General features: G+C 45.6%; 1 protein-coding gene across 1 annotated transcript; it reads right to left on the minus strand.

Moving 5' to 3' along the window:
- Window positions 1–503: 503 nt before the first annotated feature.
- RRM2B (ribonucleotide reductase regulatory TP53 inducible subunit M2B) lies at window positions 504–21616 on the minus strand. The gene is made up of 9 exons (XM_066334342.1): window positions 21485–21616; window positions 16508–16660; window positions 14854–14970; window positions 13777–13910; window positions 12091–12185; window positions 10003–10136; window positions 4469–4573; window positions 3291–3404; window positions 504–2817 (listed from the first exon to the last, which is right to left on the minus strand). Exons 1-9 carry the CDS (start codon window positions 21590–21592, stop codon window positions 2665–2667), a joined length of 1113 nt encoding a protein of 370 aa, XP_066190439.1. The 5' UTR covers window positions 21593–21616; the 3' UTR covers window positions 504–2664.
- Window positions 21617–21843: the final 227 nt, after the last annotated feature.

Raw genomic sequence — 21843 nt, forward strand, 5'->3', positions numbered from 1 at the left:
GGAAATGACAGCCCTGAGAGTGCATGCACAAGCAGGCGTGAAGCCGTGCCAGCTCAGACCCAGGTGATCACTGCTTGGCTTCAGGCAGGTGTCTGGCTGGCCCCAGCTCAGAGCCTGGAGCCCATGATACTGTGCCCAGGCAGTCAGGGTGCCCACCCCATGGGCATGATGCCCTTGATACATCAGGCACCACCCACTGACAACACATTATTGGAGTGCTTCTTCATTGAATCTTACAGACTCCCGAAAGATTTCTCCTTGTGCCCAATTAGAAAATCCCAATTAAAAAACAAACCAAAACAAACACACACCAAACCCACTTGCTTGCTCACTAGACTGTAAAACCTATTTCCAGGAACAAGAAAGAGCAAGTCAAGAGCTCCAAAAAGTGCAAGACAATATAGGGAGCACTCCTAACTTTCTCCCACAACCCAAAAGCTGTGAATACTGACTTAGTCTGTCACATCCCAATTTTATCAGTTTGGATTTCACAAGGAAGCATGTAACTTGTAAATGAAGGCATGGGCTTCCCCATACTCAAATTTTATTGAAACTACACACATATTTTACACACAAATTGAGTGGGAGCCTTTGTACCAGACTTTGGTATCTCATATACATTTACAGAACCTGAGCACATTGCAGTTTCATATTAGAACATTCTCCATACGCTCATCATAATTCACAAGACTCAAAATAAATGCTATTTAGTACTTTCAGTGACAAATAGCTTCTATTACTCCAACTACAGACCCATGTACAATATTTTCACTTTCCCCCATCAATTATTTCCAAAAGGCGCTGGGTTTTCCCTCTGAGTCCACAGTTCTCTTGCAGTTCCAGGATGTTAGTGAGGGCCACCAGTTAAAGCTTTTCTCTGTATTCTCAACATTCCCCTTTGCCCTCTTCCAAGTACCTTATGCCAAATGACACAGGCTCTTCTCTAGGAAAAGAAAACAGTTTTCTATGCTCACTTGATACTCCTGATCTTTTACAGAGACTAAAAAAAGGAGTCAATTTTGCTGCTTATTTTTACAGAAGGGACAGTTCTCCACTAGGAACTATGCTAAGACAGTGGACCTGTTTCATGGAACTCAGGTACCCAGGACTATGGCTAATCTGGGCTGGCAGGGAAGTAACACTTACACCACTCCATCACTGGTAACCCTGGGCTGTCAGTTTGGTTCATGCCAGGTAAATCAAAAGCAGCACAGGACGTTTGCAACAGTAAGATTTACAAAAGCTCTTTCACAAAACGCTGAACATTATGAAAAATGCTTGGGTTTAATAAAGCAGAACCCTTTGTCTGCATCTTGTACACTCACTTCATCTTGGAAAAAGAAGAGCCCATCCATTTGTAGATAAACCAGGTACAGCTGAATACCATCCCTTCCACCCCAAGTACCACTGCAGCACTTTAGCCACTCTTCAGTCACTCCATTCTCTGTGCATGGTCTCAAAAACTACAAACCATTTTCAGGCACACAATCAAAAACCAAACAATCCTCTGTAAGATTCTGCTACTCCATACTACTTCTGGGTTTGTTTTTGAAATGTTCAATAACTTCTTTCAGAAGCTCTTCTGTGACAATGGTTCCAATGATTCACATCAAACACACGACTTGATGTACCTTCATACATCATTGGGTGCTTCCTTACAGCCTGAGCAGTCTGTTTGCAGCACCTCAAGGAATAATCCCTTGGAATGATGTCTTCTCACCTCTTCAATGCACAAGTGCAACCAAGAACAGGAGAATATCAGACCACCCAGCATGACAGGGCAAGATGGACAACACCCAGAGCTGGTTGTTGCAGTGTCAGATGATTACAAACATAACTACAGACTGCTTAATAAGGCACTTGATCAGTGAAGCAAGGAAAAACAGGGAGCATAAGCCAAGGAACTACAGGATGTGCTTTTTCTCCACTGTTAACAGGTGTGCCTTTTCAAGGACCACAGTCCACTAACCCGTTCAGAAACAGCTGTAAGACAAGAATCACATGGATTTGAATTAAATGCCTACCAAGTTACCATACCTATCCATCAGTTTTCCAACCAGAGTAAAAACTTTTTTAGGCAAAACCCAGGTTAATAGGAAAATTACATATAATTCTGGGGTTTAATAATATTCTATAGATCAGATCTCATCAGGGTCTTCCCACATTCAATTATTATTGTATCTGCAATAGGATGAAACAGAAGAGCTTTTACTCTAGACCAAATCTATAAATATGAAAACAGAAAAAAGAAAAATAATTTATAGCAATGTTTTCACATGGAGTGATACCTCATCTGGTTTTCAGATTAAAATACCAAAACATGAGGTAAATATGCAGTTTGCTTTCTTAAAATGCTACCAAACTCTCAAATAAATAGTACTATCCATGTCATTTTTAAAGACAGCATTGGCAGCAGATGAGTCAAGGGAATCTTAAAAAGGCCGTCCTTTTACAAAGCCATATAATTTTTTTACAAATGATCCCCTTTTTTTTTTTTTTTTCAAATGACACAGAAAGAAATATATTTTTTCTTCTGACAAATAACATAAAAACCCAGGAAAAATATCCCAGTAGACTCTGACTTCCAGGAGAGGAAATTAAGTCAACTTCACAGCAGAAAGGGAGATGAGGAGAGGGAAACAGTCACATTCATTTGCCAGTTTGTCAAAAATCTGCATCCAGAGTGAAGACATTGTCCATTGTTTCTGCCATAACAGCAAAACGCTGATATTCTGAAACCCGCTTCTCAAAGAAATTTGTTTTTCCTTCCAGAGAAATATTCTCCATGAAATCAAAAGGATTTTCTGCATGAAAGACCTGGGGAAGGAAAACACAGTGGTGATTCTGACAGGGAAATAACGCTTAAAAAACGCTACAGCAAACAGAACTGTCAAACTCTTTCAAACTAGACCACCTCTGGCTGCACTATCCTGTAGGATCTATGGTCACCTATCTAAGCAAATTCAGTACTGCCACTCCCAGGAGTTTGGTCTGTGGTGAAGTTCACTTGTGCAAGGTGCTTGTTATTCTTCAAGCACTGCAGCATCTGAGCACAGCTTACATTTCCCACTACAAACCTGCTGAGCAGCTGAAGGGAAACAAAGACCTAAATTGTTCTTGACTCTTTACAGTGAAGCATAGGTATGAATGCTGTGGTTTCAGCTGTCACCCACAGGAAGTCCATGTGCTAAATATGACCTGCTCTCTGACATGACAAGGGAGTGCTTTGTGCTGACAGCTCTCCTGGGCTGCACTGGCAGGCCAGCATTTGGGGCAGTTGCATCTCTTACCTTTGAGAATCCAAGCTCCATTAGTAGCCGGTCTGCAACAAATTCAATGTATTGTTTCATCAAGGTGCAATTCATTCCAATCAGACCCACAGGTAATGCCTCAGTTAGAAACTCCTAGAAGTTAAAATACAGATGACATTTAGAGAAATTAAATTTAGGAAGAAAAAGAGAGAAGACAGCTCTGTTTCACTGTAATATACTCTGTGATATTCCAGGCTCCCCAGGAAGTTGTCTGAATAAATAACTTGCACTACTAAATTCAACAAGTATCTTCCTTTATTTTTAGCCTCTTACTCTGGAAAAGGCACAAGATTTTATCACTGCTCCTCTAATCTGCCTTTCTCAATCCTCCAGCATAAGCTCCAGTGTAAGATTAAGCTCCAGCTTCAATAAACCTACAGACCATACTAGTGGGAGCAGGGATAGATCAAGAAATCACCAGTCTTCCTGGCTTCCAGCCACTACAGAATGACAGATCAGAGGGCAGTGATATATATGAATGCTGAACCCAGTCATGTGTATGTTTAGGCACCAATGCATACCTGTCAGTGTTGTGAAACAAAGCAAGAGCATTTGCCATCATCACAGTCGTTAGATGACAACAGGAAAGAAAACTAAACTAAAATCCTGCCAAACACTCAGCCATGCAGAAACCTGTGTCTACAGAAAGGCAGCACTTCACATGAAACAACCTGACATCAACCTCAGGAAAAGCCAGAAGACAGCATGATACTCGTGGCCAGAACAGACCCTGCCTTCTCCTGAGAACAAGCAGAGACGTGACTACAGTAGGGAGAGACAAAGATCCTGAAAGGACAGATGTTAACAAACTCCTCTCTAAGAGACAGCTGCAGTTGGACTAGATGATTATTGTAGGCCCCTTCCAACTGGAACTATTCTATTCAATATCAAATACGACAGCTTTTCATCCTTTCTGTCATTAACGAGAAAACCAGCTGCCAGCTTCATCTCCATCCAGTTGCTTGAACACTGAAACAGAAAGTCTCTGACTCTTACTGTCACCATCAAGGAAGAGGGAAAGAATGGTATACTGCATCAGGGATCAAGCCTGAGCCAAGTATCAAACATGGAATCACAGAAGTTAGAAGTTAATTTGTTTATTTTCACACCTCAGAGTGGGCCTGTGCTACCCACAGTGTTGTCACAGCCAGGATTACCTGCTCAATTTCTACAGCATTAACGATGATCTCACGGACTCGCTCTTCTGATGGTCTGTTCACTAAATAATGGAACATTAGACAAGCAAAATCACAGTGTAGACCCTGAAATAAGAGAACAATGAAAAAAACAGTCAGTTTTCCCTCTTCCACATAGTTCACTCTTATTTTCAGGCAGTTTCATCTGGATTGAAGTTTCCCAGCCTCTTGCTTTTATGGAAGTCTTAATGTTATCACATGTAGTGTGGACTTGTAGTTTACAATCCCATAACAAATCTAACACAAGCCACCTATGCCAAAATAATGTTCAGCATTTCTCAGGTAAAATTTTTCTGAGGGCTGCTCTACTGTGAGTGACCCTACACAGAGCCTTGCTGCTCTCTGCCTCCTGTCAGGAATCATTTTGATGAAAGCCTTTTACATCAAGACCTACAAAACTACTTGTCAATACTTGATTTAAATTCTTTCAGTAGCATTTCTTCCCTTGCTTCTCCTGACAGCATTTTCAGAAAGGCAGAATCAGATTGAAGTCACCAAACCTAAGATTACCAAATCATCTCTGCCCCAACTAAACTCCCCTTCTCATTTCACCTAGCTATCCTACACAGAACCTAATAAACTGTGCTCCTTTCCAGGACTTCCAAAAAAGTCTCCCACCAAGGTAAGAACACATAAGGAAACAAAGCAACCCCAGACAGCTCTCCAAGAGGCACCTCAGCTTCTCTTTGACTTGCCTGGGTACAGCTTGATGGTCTGCCTTCAGCCATACCCACCACTGCCAGACTGAAGAAGCACTGTGCTACCACCTCTCCTCTCAACTGCAAGGTTGTGATTACAGCCAATAAACACCAAGATGGCACATCCAGAGTGAAAACCAATCAGAATGAATTTGGCAGACTATACAGGCTACAACACAACCCAATATCTTCATTAACAAGAGTCAAAACAAACCCTGGAGGCTGACCTACTAGAGAGCTGTTCTGCTGCAAAAGACCTGGGAGTCTCAGTGGGTAACAAGTTTACTGAGCCAGCAGTGCCCTTGTGACCAGAAGGGTCAAGGGTATCTCAGGGTGCACTGGGAAGAGTGTGGTCAGCAGGCCAAGGGAGGGGATCCTCTCCCTCTGCCCATCCCTGGTGAGGTCACATCTGGACTGCTGTGTCCAGTTCTGGGACCCTGAGTACAAAGGAGACAAGGAGCCACTGAAGAGGGTCCGCCAAATGTCACAAAAAACAATGAGGAGTCCGGAGTATCTTTTTTATGAGAAGAGACTGTAGGAGCTGGGCCTGTTTAGTCTGGAGAAGAGAATACTGACAGGGGATCTCATTAATGCATATAATTATCTCAGAGATGGTGTCATGGTTTAAGAGTGGTACTTCCCCATGGATGGAGACACAAAAGATGAAAATCATAGGACAGGTAAGAACAACATATTGGAAACAGCAATGAGATAACAAAAGGAACAGTAACAGCAATATGAACAACAAAGTGTGTAAGACAAAGAAGCTATTTACATGGAAAACCCATGACAAATACCCACCTTCTCTTCTCTATTACATTTTTTCCCACTGGAAGGAACACCCTTCTTCTCAAAAGCAAGAGAGGGAGTCCCTTTTCCCCACCCCTGTCAATGGCCTGAGATAACCCAATAACATTAGGGTCTTAGCCATGCCCACACCTCCAGGCTCTACCCCCTCACAGCTACTGCGAAAGATTAACCCTTGTCTTTGGTTGAAGCCAGGACAGGTAGGGGCCAAGAGGATGGCGCCAGACTCTTTTCAGTGGTGGCCAGTGATAAGATGAGGAGCAATGGCTGTAAACTTAAAACACAAGAAGTTTCACCTCAACATAAGAGCTTATTTACATCAAGTGTGACAGAGCACTGGAACAGGTTGCCCAGGGAGGTTGTAGAGTGTCTCTCTCTGGAGACATTCCAAACCCACCTGGACACTTTCCTGTGCCACATGCTTCAGGTGACCCTGCTTGGTGGCTGGATTTCCAGAGGACACTTCCAACCGCAGTAATTCTGTGAAAACCTTTTTGGAAAGGCCATAAAATCCTTACTATTAAGGTCATGAAAGAGCACTGAAATAATGTAATTTGGGAAATATCCCCCCTCCAGTGATCACTGCCTACTACAAGGCCTCCTATGGTCTTATCCAGGGCAACACCACCAGCAGGATGCAGGACATGCCTGGCTTCTCCCATGAACCAGTGTGCTCTGCTGGCTGGTGCTCCCAGCAGCTTTGCACCTTTAAGTATGAGAGATGCACCAGTTCAAGAACAGTCTGGGAACAGAGCCAGAAGCTCAAAAAACACACTGAGCGTTAATCATTTATCTGTCCAGGTGCATCAAAAAACAGTTTGTAGTTTTCCATTGTGGATTCTTTTTACTGCCACTGGGTCTCAATGCAGGTGCTCTGTGCACCAAGCTTTAGCTTTTGTAATAGCACTGCAGTTGGAATTATGCCAGCAGAGCTCAAGAAAACTTTAGCCTTTTGGTGCTCGACTCTGCAGAGAAGTACAGTTACATTCACTCACCTGCAAGTGATCCTTGTAACAAATAAATCCTTATAACAAACAAATCCTGCCAAGCTCAAATGGATCAGTTCACGATGACTCACAGAAGACACAAGGAAGGCAAAAGCTGAAGAACTGTTTGTTTTTCCTTACTCATCATATCACTTTCTTCAAAAGTGTCTTTTAAAGACATATCCTAAGATGTCTCATTTCAGAGCAATTTATCTAACCCACGAAAATTACTTCCATTATAAAAAAGTCCTTTACACATTAAGACCTACTTGGCTAAGTTACAACCACTAGCATGTTTACACTGCATACAAAACTAGTCTTTCTACTTTTTCAGTGCTGACAGCGACATAAGTAATGCCATGCACAGTCCCCAGCCATAAACAACAGCTGCCAACTTGCAGGGAGCAAGGAAAAAAAAAGGAAGGAAGCAGTGAAAAGAAGGGGCACTTGTAAGCACATGGTCTGTTGTATTTGGTGTGCTGACATGCAGCCCCTCAGACACCTCTCATCTTAAGTAAAGAAGCAGTCTCCTCAAAGGCAGATCTGTAGTTGCCCCCTCCCAGAAGATTCTATAGCTGTGCAGCAACACAAGACCATGGAGAGAAGTGGTATCTGCTGCTTCTGCAGCAACCTGCCACAGCTGCCTTGGTGATGGATACAGGCAACTGTCTGCAAGCTCTGGGACCCACAACCAGGAGCAGGTGGGGAGCGGTATTTGGAGCCCACCTGAACCTGCCTGAAGCAGCTTAGGCATAGCAAGTCTCAGAGTCACACACTATCCAGGTCCTTGCTCCAGCCAGCCCCCCTGCAGCTGGGGACCACACAATTCCACCTCACTCCTTGAGCAGCTAGGCCTTGGCTTTCCTTAAATGTACAGAAAAACAAACATCTCCTTCAATTTAAAATTCCATCTTTTTTATAATACTATATACATTGGTGTGCTGGTTTTGGCTGATGTGCTGTTTTAGGGTAGGGTTGGTTTTCTTCAAGTACGGTATGTGCCTGAGTTTTAGATTTGTGCTGAACACAGGGTTGATAATATAGAGATGTTTTTGCTATTGTTGAACAGTGTCACTGTACACAAAAGAATGAGGCAGGCAGCAGGAGTCAAGCAGGAAAGCTCTCTTTTAACTTCTCTGACTCCATATATATACACTATATCAAAAGGCAAAAGATTGGCTACACAGGTTGCCACCTCTCTGACCTCGTAGGTGAACATCACCATCAATCACAAGACTCCTCCCAGAGGAGAAATATGTAAACAGTACATAGTTTACATGAGGCTGTGTAAAAATCTCCACTACAAAAATGCAAACACTCAAAATGCAAGAAAACTTAGGGCGACAGAGCAGGGCTTACACAGAGCCAAGGCTTTTCTGCTTCTGGTACTGCCACCCTGGTGAGGAAGTTGGGGCTGTATGGGAGGTAGGGAGGAGGCTCAACATCTGTCCTGAGCTGGGACAGGTGACTCAAACTGACCAAAGGGATGTTCCAGACCATGTGACATTCAATATATAGTGGGGGAAAGAAGGAAGAAGGGGGGATGTTTAGAGTAATGCCATTTGCCTTCCCAAGTCACTGTTGTACTTCATGGAGCCCTGCTCTCCTGGAGATGGCTAAACACCTGCCTGCCCATGGGAAAACAGTGAATTAATTGCTTGTTTTGATTTGCTTGTGTGTGTGACTTCTGGCTAACCTATTAAACTGTCTTCATATCAACAAGTTTTCTAGCTTTTACCCTTCCAATTCTCTCCCTGATCCTGCTGGTGGGGAAGTGAGAGAGTGGCTGCATGGAGGTTGACTGCTGGCAGGGGTTAAACCACAGTTGGGACACCAGTATTTATGTTTACTCCCTTTCAAAACAAGTATTTCTGCTGAGGGACCCAGCGGCACCCCAGGCTTTAAGTTCACCACTGCTGTTTGCTGGGTACAAAACTGGCTGGACGGCCAGGCCAAAAAAAGTGGTGAGAATTAAATCCAATTGGTGGCTGGCCACAGGTGGTGTTCCCCACTGCTCAGTTTGTTGTTTGGTAGGAATGTTGATCTGCTGGAGGCCAGGAAGGCAGAGGGATCTAGACAGGCTGGATCAGAGGACTAAAGACAATGGTATGAGGTCCCACAAGGCCAAACACCAGGTCCTGCACTTGTACCACAACAACCCCATGCACTGCCCCAGACTTGGGCAGAGTGGCTGGAAAGCAGCCCAGCAGAGAAGGACCTGGGGGTGCTGGTTGAGAGCGGCTGAACATCAGCCAGCATGTGCCCAGGTGAGCAAGCAGGCCAAGAGCATTCTAGCTTGTGTCAGGAACAGCATGGAAAAAGGACCAGGGCACTGGTTGTCCCCCTGTACTCAGTACTGGTGAGGGCGTGTCTTGAATCCTGCGTTCAGTTTTAGACCTCTCACCCCAAGAAGGACATTGAGGTGCTCTAGCATGTCCAGAGAACGGCAACAAAGTTAGTGCAGGGTCTGGAGCACCAGTCTCATAAGGACTGCCTGAGGGAGATAGGGATGTTTAGGCTGGAGAAAAGGAGGCTCAGGGGAGACCTGAGCTCTCTACAACCACCTGAAAGAGGTTGTAGTGAGGTCTGGGTCAGTCTCTTCTCCCAAGCAACAGATCAAGAGGAAATAGCCTCAAGTTGCATCAAGCAGGAGATTAGACTGGATATTACAAAAAACTTCATGGAAATTGCTGTAAAGCATTAGAATAGTCTGTCCAGAAAAGTGGTTGAGTCACCATCCCTGAAGGTATTTAAAAGATGCGAATGTGGCGCTTAGGGGCATGTTTTAAGGCTGGACTTTGGCAGCAGCAGGTTAACAGTTTGATTCAGTCATCTTAAAGGTTTTTTCCAATCTAAATAATTATATTATTCTGTAATTATCAGTAAAAGTCTGTTTCTTTCCCCTTCTCCTGTCAGGACTATGGGTTCTTAAGGAATATAATTCTACTCTTCCCCTGGAAACTCACTTTTCTTCCCAAACACTGTGTAGGACATGCCACATTACCTCATCTCTGCTAATAAGTTCATTGGAGAAAGTCAATCCAGGCATCAGACCCCTCTTCTTCAGCCAAAATATAGCAGCAAAGGAACCCGAAAAGAAGATGCCTTCCACTGCAGCAAAGGCAACCACTCTCTCACCTGTTTAACATAACACATGTTTTGTTAGACACAAACTGCTGTATTGCTCATCAGCAAGATGCACCATCTGCATCAGACAGAGTGATGGTCAGAGGAGCAGACCCCTTTGCAGCGCCAGATGCTGTCTTTGACCACACCCGTCAGCAGATCCTGATGCACAGAGGGTCTGATGCACCCCACAGCACTCAGCCATAGGCAACCCCATCAGAACTGAAGTACCAGGGCACCCACTGAAATGGCCATAGGTCATAAGCAAAAGAATGTAACTGTCCAAAGTGGCCAAGACATTAGTACTCCTGAAAGGCAGGAAAGCAGCTGTGTAACTGACAGCCGAAACTGAGAAAAGGGCCAATCTCTTATAAATTAAACAAAAACCCCTACACCACAATTTCCTCTTGTTGGGAATCTACATAAAACTGTATTTTTACAAGAGTGAAAGACTACAGAACATAAGTCAAGACACAAATAACTATTTGTGCTATCCCACCTTTAATCTGAGTAAAGCAAGGCATTATTGGTCTCAGATCTCCCTGTTCTCTACATGAATGTACTTCTTCAGACTACAAGACCATCTGACTAGTGAAGTCACATCATTCCATGTACACTACTTCAAACAACTTCACAGGCTCATTGTGTATGTTCCAACATGAAGAGCTTTGGCCTTAAGTTCTGGTGCCTTTTCCCAATAAGAACTGCACAGAATTTTGTTTAAAAAATAACCCGAAGTAGCCAGATATCCCACTTCCTCTATGAGATACAAATGCCAACTGCTGGCTCACCTGAAGAAATTCAAATTGAGCAAAAAGCACAGAGAGCAATACCAACTTATAAGTATCACAGAAGTGATTAAGCAAAGAAATTTTCTGGCAATGCTAAAATCTCGTAGGTTACCTCTGTAGAGGAATGGAGAAAAGCTGCTTATAAAATAGAGGTTTAATGAAGCAGGAGACTGATTACACATCTGGCTAAAATGCATGAAGTTTGGGGGCAGGGAGCAGGGGGGTACACTGCTTTTTTGAGTTAGGGAACCTTCTGATTCCTGGAACACCCCACACTGCTAGGAGCCAAACAAAGGGATGATGAAGAGGCACCACACACAGCAAGCAAAGTTGACCAGGGAGGCAGTGGGAGCTCCAGGACAGAACAATGTACAGCTACAAAAAGGAACCTCTCTCAAACAAGAGCTGTGAACAGATGCCACAAAAGAATCATGCTCAGATTTGTCTTTTTCACCAAGCTGAATCTCTCCATCTCCTACACTTTCTCGAAATATAGAGGATGTTTGCTTTAAAAAATTCACCGAAGTGCACCCATTAGGCATTTTGGCAACAGTAAACCCTTGAAAACCTGTAAGAATGCAGGACACTGCAAAGGACACCCTGCACCATTGCTGATGGAAGCTGAGCCACTGTCCCAGCTCTGAAATGAGATACAAAAACTAGAAATGTGGTCCCAACAGCAAACCAGAAACACTAGAAATACATGGTTCTTGAATTTTTTTTTGTCCAGGCTCAGTCATGCCTCAGTTACAAAAAAACCCCATGGATTCCTCCATAGGGACATGAACACAGAAAATACCTGGACTTGCAAGACTTCAACTGTCCAGTTCTGAACACTCAGTGCAACACAAGAACCAACTAGAAGAATCAAAACTAGAATATAAGGTCTACAAACAAAAACTGAGGAAACAGGGTTATTCAGTATAAAGACAAAAAAAAGACAGAGCATCTTCCATAATACGATTTCAGGGAGCACTGCCATTACTTTATTTCTTTAGCTGAAGATAAAAACATACAAGCTCACAAGAAGTTACTTCTAGTTCTTTAGTTAAACCAGAGACCCAGAAGTTACTACATCTGTGGAGAATTTCATTTCATGTTCCAGGGGTGCAGTTTACCCACAGAAGGTCAGTTTATGATATGCAATAGAAACAAGTTTTTAAAAAGCTACACACCAAAAGTGGATTCTCGGTCTTCAATCCACTTCAGAGCCCAGTCTGCTTTCTTCTTAACACAAGGCATTGTTTCAATAGCATTAAATAAGAAATCCCTATTGAAGAAAAAAGAAACAAAACATCAAAATAGTGATTTATGTAAATCTGCCCTGGTTGTCCCTTCCAGCTCCACCAGATAGAGGTGCAAGTCTCTCAACTAACCCAAGTCAGAGACCATTCCCACCCCAAAGAGGTGATGATCTGTCCTGCTCTTGTCTGGGATAGAGTTCATTTTCTTCCTAGTTGATTGTACAGTGCTGTGTTTTATATTTAGAATGAGAATTGTGTTGATAATATACTGATGTTTTAGTTGTTGCTAAGCAGTGTTTACATGAAGTCCAGGACTCTTCAGCTTCTAACCTCACCCCACCAGCGAGCTGGCTGGGGGGAACAGGAAACTGGGAAGGGACACAGCCAGGACAGCAGACCCCAAGTAGCCAAAGGGATATTCCATACAATGTCATGCTCAGAATATAAACTAGGGGAAAGCTGGCTAGGGGCTGCTTCTTGGGAACTGGCTGGGTATCAGTCAGCAGGCACTCAGAAACTGCATTGGGCATCACTTGTTTTGTATTATTATTCATTATTATTATTTTGTATTATTATTGTTGTTACTGTTTTCCTCTTCTGTCCTATCCCAAGTGCTTTTACCTCAAACCACCAGTTTTACTTTTCTCCCTGATTCCCTCCCACCCCACTGGGTGGGGGCAGGCAGTGAGTGAGCTGCTGTGTAGTGTCAGCTGCCTACCAGGTTAAACTAAAATGTGATCAGTGATAGGAAGGGCAGAGGCAGGCAAATGTGCAGAAAGCAACATCCCCAAGGGTACAGGAGAGTCAGGCTGTGGACTCAAATATCCCATCCCAGGATCACACCCACCAGATCACAATCTCTCTCAGACTTGAAGCCCAGCTACTTCAGTCTATTCACAGAGGAAAACCTCATCTTGCCCAGCTCCACAACAGGAACTGCACAAGTCCCACGTGCACAGACTCTGTTCCTATGCTGAACACCTGAAAGGAAACCTTGCAGTCCTTCCACAACCACCAACACAGGATGCCACCGTGGGAAAGCAAGTTCTGCCTCACCATCACCATGGTGGAGTCTCTGAGGGAAAGTGGTGCTTTTCAAATGTATTACTGTTTTGACTAGGAAGTTCTTCAGACAAAAAAGGTGAACTCAATCATTCAAAAATAAGCAGTTCAAGTTGTATTAAAAAGCACTGACAACAAAAAGGCTGAAAAGATGCAACACATTGATGCTGTATATTAGAAACACCACTTTGATCATGAGCACTCAATTTCCTCAGGCTGATCCTTTGCTGATGCAAGAGCAAGTACTGCAGGAGCATAATAATATCAAGGAGCTCATTTAATCTTTAACATTTTACATACTCTATGCTTCCAGCAATAGAAGATTTATACCAATATTAACTAACCTTCTGATACTCCCACAATAATCCTTAGTCAGTAATGCTCCTCTCCATTTTGCGGGTCATATGTGCAGGCCTTGAAAGCTTTAAGGAACCTTCCTCAACTCCCCCAGAAAGTCAGTATGAAACAGGAGACAGCTGCCATGCTGCCCTACAACAGTGGCACTGGCTTCAGTGACAGATTTCCCACAGGTTTGTAACCCATCCAGAGCTTTACCTTTTCTTGGGATCTTTGATGTAGGTGTCTATGAGCAAGCTGTACATCTCTGAGTGAACATTCTCAATGAGAATCTGAAAGCCATAGAAACAACGAGCTTCTGGGATCTGCACCTCCTGACTAAAACGTGCCACCTACCAAAACCAGAAAGCATGGCAATGAGTACAACAGAATTGTCCTGCATGACACTACTCTAACCTCAACACTAGAGAAAAGAGATCTCTGCTACAGAGACAGGATGGGAGCAGTTTGGTCCTGGTTGTTCACGGACATCAACAGGACAGCCATGGTGCAGAGGAAAATAAAGCAAGCTAGCCAGAAGTAAAATATATCTAAGAGCTGAAACATGAGAGCACACACAGACAGGAGAAGAACAGCAAAATAATGCAATACTAAACACTTGGTACTGAACAAAGCCTCAGACTTTTTATCATTAAAAGTATAAACAGCATGACATAAGGCATGTTCATGCAATATATGCACATATATACTACATGTTATAAACAGTGAAACACTTGAGATTCAACCTGGGCATTGGCAGACAGATACCACTGCTAACCTGTGATGAGACAGTTTCCAGCCCAGAACAGATAGCAACAGGAAGAATTCCCCACCTTTTTAGCAGCACCCATCTGCAGCCCTAAGAGATTCTAGGATGTTGTTCTAGGATGCTGTTCAGTGAGAACAAAAAAAATTTTACCAAAATGAGGAATGCCTGGCACAGCCATGGTCTGTATTCCCTACTTTTCAATTAACTTGAGTACAGGAAAAATATGGGGCTATATTAATTCGTTCAGAAATGCACATCCCACAGCCAAGCAGGGACCGAATTTAAAAGGGGTGTCTCAGAGTGATGTGATGTGATTTGCAGCCCTGGTGACCACAGCTAACCCAATTTAACTCAAACACTGTCCCCAGACAAACAAGCTGCTTGTTCCACTTGACAAAGGTGAGATGGAAAGGAAAAAAAAAGTACACATTTAATAAACCTATGAATTAATGTGAAAAAGCCAAAACAGAAAGTTAGTAAGACAATAACATGCCAAAATATTCAAGCCCTCTGTAAGTTTTTCTCACCAGGTTTTCATTTACAATTCCATCACTGGCTGCAAAAAATGCCAGAACATGAGAGATAAAGTATTTTTCATCTGCTTTCAGCTTGTTCCAGTGAGGAAGATCCTTTGACAAATCAACCTAATGAAAAGAAAAAAGGAAAACATTATTGTCCTCCTGCATTTATCATTCTGTAAAAACAAGCAGCCCAGTCAAGTGACCGAGGCAGAGTTTTGGCATTTGCTTTCAAATCTTTACATGTAGGGAATTTAAATACTTGTGACTGTAAAAGACAACAGAGACAATGTAGTCCTACTGTCTCTCTCAGCAACAGTAACATCATGTATTTGTTTCACAGTTTACACTTTTGTAATTTGGAATAAAAATCAGTGGCTATTGAATAAGTAAATGAGACTTTGAAAAGCCTTAGTATCTTTTTGCCACAAGTATGAACATGCACCAGTAACCACAGTTCATTCTGAGACACTTAAACTTTGCTTGAAATAAATGCTGACACTCCAAGAAAGTTACACCCAAGCCTGTGAAAAGATGGACTGAGGGGACTTCTGCTTTTGGCAGGTTTTCAGCCTCCATGTTGTCAAAGAATGTTATGGAGCAAATGCTGTGCAACTGCTCTTGTCTATCAGACCAAACCCCAGCTATCAGAGAAAACCAGAGTTTCCTTCACATGGGCCTTTTGTTTGTAGAATTTCTGAACCAAAACTAAAGCAGAGTCAGATGTGAAAAAAGCAGAGGACCCACAGACGGTAGGACACTGTAAGAAGAAACCAGTAACATGGTAAAAGGGAAATGCTGGTAATGCAGGAATTCAAATGCTTTTTCTTTAATGGTTTAAATGAAGATCTGCTGCAATAGGGCAGCAAGCTGCCCAGGCAGGCAATGAAATACCACCTCCACAAACAGCTGCTCCTCACCATCCCATGATGCTTTCTGGTCTATTTAGAGCCTGCCAGTGCTTTCGTCTTTCTCCTCTGCAGTTGCGGACCACTGTCCACAAATGAGAAAAGGGTACATAAGGTTTGAGTTGGAACAACCAGCTTCCCTGGCAGGTGAACTCTCCAAAGCAGAGCAGTGTTCAGAGTCTGGCACTGCTGCAATCACAGCAAGCACTGCTCAGGTCTAGCTAATTAGCAACCTCAGGGAAGAACTTAGAGCTTGCACTGTAATATGAGGCAAGCACCTCACCAGGGCAATCAGGAGTCAGATAAATGCATTTTTAGCAAGTGTCCCTGATTAACACTGTCTGTCTGGAAATTTAGGTACCTAACATTAAGGAACAGCATGAAATTTCCCAGCGCATCTTACATGGGCAAAGAGTTAGCTCTTACCATGCTGTGGTCTCAACCTGCAACTATCTGACCACAAATCAGAGTAATCTGACTTAAGATTTCTCTATAACCAGAGAAGCACCCCAGGACACAATTCCACCTCATCCTAAACTAAGTACCTAAAACAGCTCTGCTGAATCACCCTGTGGAAGCAGCTCATTTTCTTCTGTCGATGAAGAGAGTTCTGCTTTGGTGCTGGCTGGCACGCATTGTTTGATGAAATTAACTCCAGCCATTGCAACACAGAAGCCAGCAGCAGAACTAGGAAAGATGCACCAAGACCCCAGTGCTCTGACTGCCTTTTGCCAACCCACTGGCCCAAGACTCACCTCTTCTGCTGTCCAAAAGGAGGCCTGAGCCTGTTTATACATCTTCCATATATCTGGGTACTGGATGGGGAAGATGACAAACCGGCGGTGATTTTTTCTGAGCAGAGGCTCTTCATCAAGGTTGGAGCCATTTTCAGCAGCACTCGATGAGCTCTGAAAATGAAGCACAGTTCTGCTTAAAGTTATCACTATTTATTCCTCCTCCTCACACTATCCCGAAGGTGTGGTTTAAAGCTCACCTGTGTCACACAGACACTGGCCTGGCCCCCTGGGGTAGGTGTCCCCTGGCCCTCCATCCGTGGTGCTGGCAGCACTGCCTGCCTGCCCGGCCCTACCCAGCACAGCTCACACCAACCACCCCCTCCCAGCTGTGCCGGCGCCAGGAAGCGCCCGACACCTGTGTGCCAAAGACAAAGCCTTTTGCAGCACAGGGGGGAAGTCTGCCCGGGAAGACATCAGCCACTGTGGTACCACACACAGGGAGCCATGTGTGAGGTCACAGCATGGTGCTGCAGCCTTCAACAGCACAGCTCCACCAGGCTCGCTGCCCTGGTCCCTCCCAGCCATTTGTTTTACATTCAGCCATTAGGACTTGTATGGATGGCCTTAAGAAAGCCATGAGATCGAGGCAACTAATCCCAATTGACAGAGGACGGCCCTGTGTCACAGTCAGCAGGGAGGTTTGTGTGTGAAATCTATGAGCAACAACAGAGCAGGTCTGGAGGCTGCTCTGGAGGCTCTCCCTCAGTATGAAGCTAATGTGCTTCTTCCCAGCAGCTGACAGCAGGAAAACCTCATCTCCACACTGATCCTTCTGTATGGGCTCCCAGAGGACATCTGTGCACAGCTCTTCCTCAGAGAGCTCTAGCCCAGCCAAGCTGGGGAGGTGGGGACAGCTGGTATTTAGGAAACAGGCCGGTGAAAAGTAGCAGAGAGCCTGAGCAGGGCCTTCACCTCACCTCTGGCTGGGGACATCTGCTCCCAGCATCAGTCCCTGCATCCCTGCAGACATGTCACTAAGCACCTACTAGAAACAACTGCTGTGAAGAGCTGTTGGGGCAGCACACTGCCACCTCTGCAGAAGGCTTGGTGACTCACTGATACGAAGTTCAGCCAGCAGGACACCTTTCTGAGTTGGTTCCAAGAGCCCACTGACACTGCTGTAGAGGATAACCACAGGCAGTGTACAAGGTGTTATTACATACAATATAGCACAGAATGGGAGCTGAAGGTTTTGAAGCACCATTATTTCTACCTTCCTGGAGTTACTGAAGTCCTTTCCCTACCCAGTCTGCTTGTAACTACTCACATAATAAAAAGCATTTGTTTACTTCAATTTGGAAAAGACTCTCAAACAAATAATGCCATTCACATTTTAAAAAACAAACCCTAAACATACATGCACACTATAAAACTGGCATAGATACCCCAGATGCTCAGAGAATACATCACTGATGCACATTCTGGGTTACAATTTTACCACTTTATTCTATTTTAAAATATTACTCAACTACATGAGCCAGATTTCCCAGCATTATCTTGCAGAGTCTCTGCTGAAGGCCATGAGAGCTGAAGACCTTTTTTACTTCCCAGGACACACAGATGATTACAATAACTCACTGGAATTTGGAGAATTTGGGGTTGGCAGGTTCAGAACCTTGTCTTAGCACACACCTTCTCAGGGCCTGGCATCCAGCCAACAACTCCATCTGCTTGTGCACCAGCTGAAATCCTTGAAAATGGAAACACTGCAAAAGTCTTCCCTGTTAGTCTAGCCACTGCTGGCTCATGAACAGCTTGTTGTCCTCCGAGCCCCCCAGGTCCTTCTCCACAGAGCTGCTTCCCAACAGGCCACCCCCATCCTGTACTGGTCCCCAGAGTTATTCCTCCTCAGGTGCAGGATCTGCATTTGTCTTTGCTGAATTTCAGACAATTCCTCTGCCCACATCTCCAGCCTGCCCAGGTCCTTCTGAAGGGCTGCACAGCCCTCTAGGGTATTGGCTGCTCCTCCCAGCTTTGTGCCATCTGTGAACTTGCTGATGAGGCATCTGCCCCTCCACTGGAGCCACTAATAGATAAGTTAAACAATACTAGGCCCAGCACTAAACCCTGGTGGACACAACCAGTGACAGTCCTGAAACTAGACCCTGTGATGCTGACCACAAGCCTTCAAGCTCTGCCATTCAGCCAGTGGTCAATCCACTTCGCCATCCACTCATCCAGCTCACACCTTCTGAGCTTGCCTACGAGGGCACCATGGCAGACATTGGCAAAAGCCTGGGTAATGCCCATGTAGACAAAATCCACTGCTCTCCCTTGTCTATTCAGCCAGTTGTCCCATCACAGAAGACAATCAGAGTGGTTAAGCATGAGTTCCCTTTGGTGAATCCATGGTGACTACTCCCGATGACTGTCCCATCATCCATGTACTTAGGGACAGACTGCAAGATGAGCCATCTCATCATCTTTCCAGGGATTCAGGTGATGCTGACTGGACTGTGGTTTTAAAAACTGTACCAGTATTTTGTTAAATAGATGGTTTTGGTTGTTTTGGTTTTTTAACTTTAAAAAAGGAAAAAGTCAATCACAGAGACAACACCACACTGGAACCTCCTGCTCAACCTATATCAATCTACATCAACCTATCCCACACCTCTTATCAGCTTCAGGGAGGCAGAGGGGTTTCACAGGCAGGCAGCTGGAAAAAGAGCCTTTCACAGGCTCTAAATTGGCAGGCAGGCAGGCAGCTAGTGACTACAAGACAATGCCATCTTCTCTAACTCAGTTTCAAGTGCGTGGCACATTCTGATCACTGCTGAGGCTTCTGAGCAGTCACCACCTTGTGCTGAATGAGCATAATGCATTCCCTGCTTTGCCGTCCTGGATCCAGGGGCTCTGGCTGGAGTGTGAGGGGCAGGAGAAGGTGGAAGTCACTAGGTCAACACTACCTTCAATCTGCACCCCAGATCTTTTTCTTAATGCTGTGATGGTGCATAAAACAGTCAACACTCACCATAATGACAAAGGGCTCTCAGCTTATAACGTGTACGTGTTTCGCTCTGTTCAGATAACTGTCCCTGTCACGGACACAAAAGAACAAGGCAGGCAGCAGGAGTCAAGCAGGAAAGCTCTCTTAATTTCTATGACTCCAAATATACACACTTTATCAAAAGGCAAAAGATTGGCTACACAGGTTGTCACTTCTTTGACCTGGTAGGTGAACATCACCATCAATCACGACTCCTCCCAGAGGAGAAATACGTAAACAGTACATAGTTTACATGAGGCTGCGTGGGAATCTTCACTACAAAAATGCAAACACTCAAAATGCAAGAAAACTTAAGGCGACAGATTACATGATCCAAAGACATAAAAGAGCTGAAGCTGGCAGGCACAGGCCAACTTTGGTCCAGCACGGTCAACCAGAGCAGACTGCCAGGGCTGCATTCAGATGAGGCTTCAGTATCTCCAAGGATGGAGACTACACAACCTCTGTGGGCAACCTGTGCCATCATCTGACCACCTTCAGAAAAAACAAGTGTTTTCTTACACGCAAATGCAACCTTTTGTACCTCAGTGTGTGACCATGCCCCTAGTCCCACCACGGGACACCAGTGAGAAGGGCTTGGCTCTGTCTCCTTTATTTCCCCCACTAGGTATTTTCACACACTCATAAAATCCCCTGGAGTCTTCTCCAGGCTGAACAGTCCCAGCACTCACAGCCTCTCTTTGTATGACATATGCTGCAATCTCTTTAAACAACAGCCCTTTGCTGGACATACTCCAGTCATCATATCCCAGTTATTCTGCAACTGTGAGAGACAAGCTCTTCTGGTGACAACAATGAACCAAATGGACAACAAAGACTGCTTAGGGGCACTGAAACACCTTCCATTAATTTCAAATTCAGCAAACTAGGAAGTAATTAACATATACACACACATAAATCCATCACCCCACAGCTACAGCTGCTAGGCTACATGTGCAAGTATCACATGCCCTACATCAGCTGTAGCTAGAGAAAAAGCTAAAGCTGCTGGCAGAGCCAGCACTGTAATGTGGAGCATATACTCAATGGTATGTGGCCATGAACCCTCACACACCCTAGTAAGGGGCTGCACATGCCTCCCACGACCTCCCAAAGCATTCAGGCCAGCCCAGGGCAGCACAGGCCATGCCAGCAGTGAGACTGGGAAGATCATCACCATTCCTGGGAGAGATGGCTCGTACTGCACAGCGCCTGAGGAGCACAACACCTGCTGGTTGCACAGGAGATCACAGGACTATCATTCACTCCACTATGGGCACATCGCTGTTCAGGGGGGAGCAGTAAGGGGGTTCTTACACTTGTATTTAACATGGCACTCCTGTTTTTGGATACTTGAGTACTGTGATAAGACACAAGGGTTCAGGAAGACCACTCAGGTTTCCCTGCCTTGATGATCCTTTCTCCTCGAACATCTCAGCCAGGCTTAGCACAGTTATACTAGGGGGACACCAGAACGCAGCTCCGACGCCTCCCAGGGACAGACTTTCCTGGTCCACAGGGCCTGGGAAGCCAGGAGCATCCCCAACACCCACACCGGCCTCCACGGCAGCTCGGGGCAGAGAGGCCGAGCTCCACGTTCCCGGCCCGGCAGGCGCAGAAGCGCGGGGCGGCGCGGGCGGCTCTGCCCGGACCCGGCGCCAAGCGGCCGCGGCCTCCGCTCCGAGGCCCGCATCCCCGCGGGTGCTGCCAGCGCTCCCCGGGGCCGCGGTGCCCGAGCGGCCCGGCCCTGCCGAGCCCGGGCGGGACGAGGGCGCGGGGGAACGGGCCCGTGCTCTTTCCAGGGCCGTCCGAAGCAGCCGGCGCCCCGGGGCGGCCCGGCCGGGCAGGAGGCCGCGGGGCCCGGCCGGACGGGGCTGCGCTGCCGCCGCCGCGCCGCTCCCGGAGCCGCCGCCCGGGCCGGCCCCGCTCCCCGCCCCGCCCGGCCTTACCCGCTGCGGGCCCGCCGCCTCCGGCAGCGCCGCCGGCCCCCGGCGCTCGCCCATGGCCGGCGGGACCGCTCGGCGAGGGGCGGCGGCCGAGGAAGGGGGAACGGCCATGGCCAAGGCCGCTCCGCCCCCGGGGAGGACTCGGCGATTGCATAACACACGCGGAGTCGCGGCGCTCGGAGGCGCCCGCCAAGGGCTCGTCAGTGAAAGAGTACGATTGGGGTTTGTTTCTCTCCCTTCTTGCACGCAGAGAGAGCTTCAAATATTTGGATATCCTCTTTCCAGAAAGGTAACTTTCGGTGTTGCTTTAAGAATTCGTGTGCCCTTAAGAATTTTGGGTATTTTTTTTAAAGGAGCCGGGC

This window comes from Sylvia atricapilla, chromosome 1, assembly GCF_009819655.1.
Source record: "Sylvia atricapilla isolate bSylAtr1 chromosome 1, bSylAtr1.pri, whole genome shotgun sequence".
NCBI classification, from domain to species: domain Eukaryota; kingdom Metazoa; phylum Chordata; class Aves; order Passeriformes; family Sylviidae; genus Sylvia; species Sylvia atricapilla.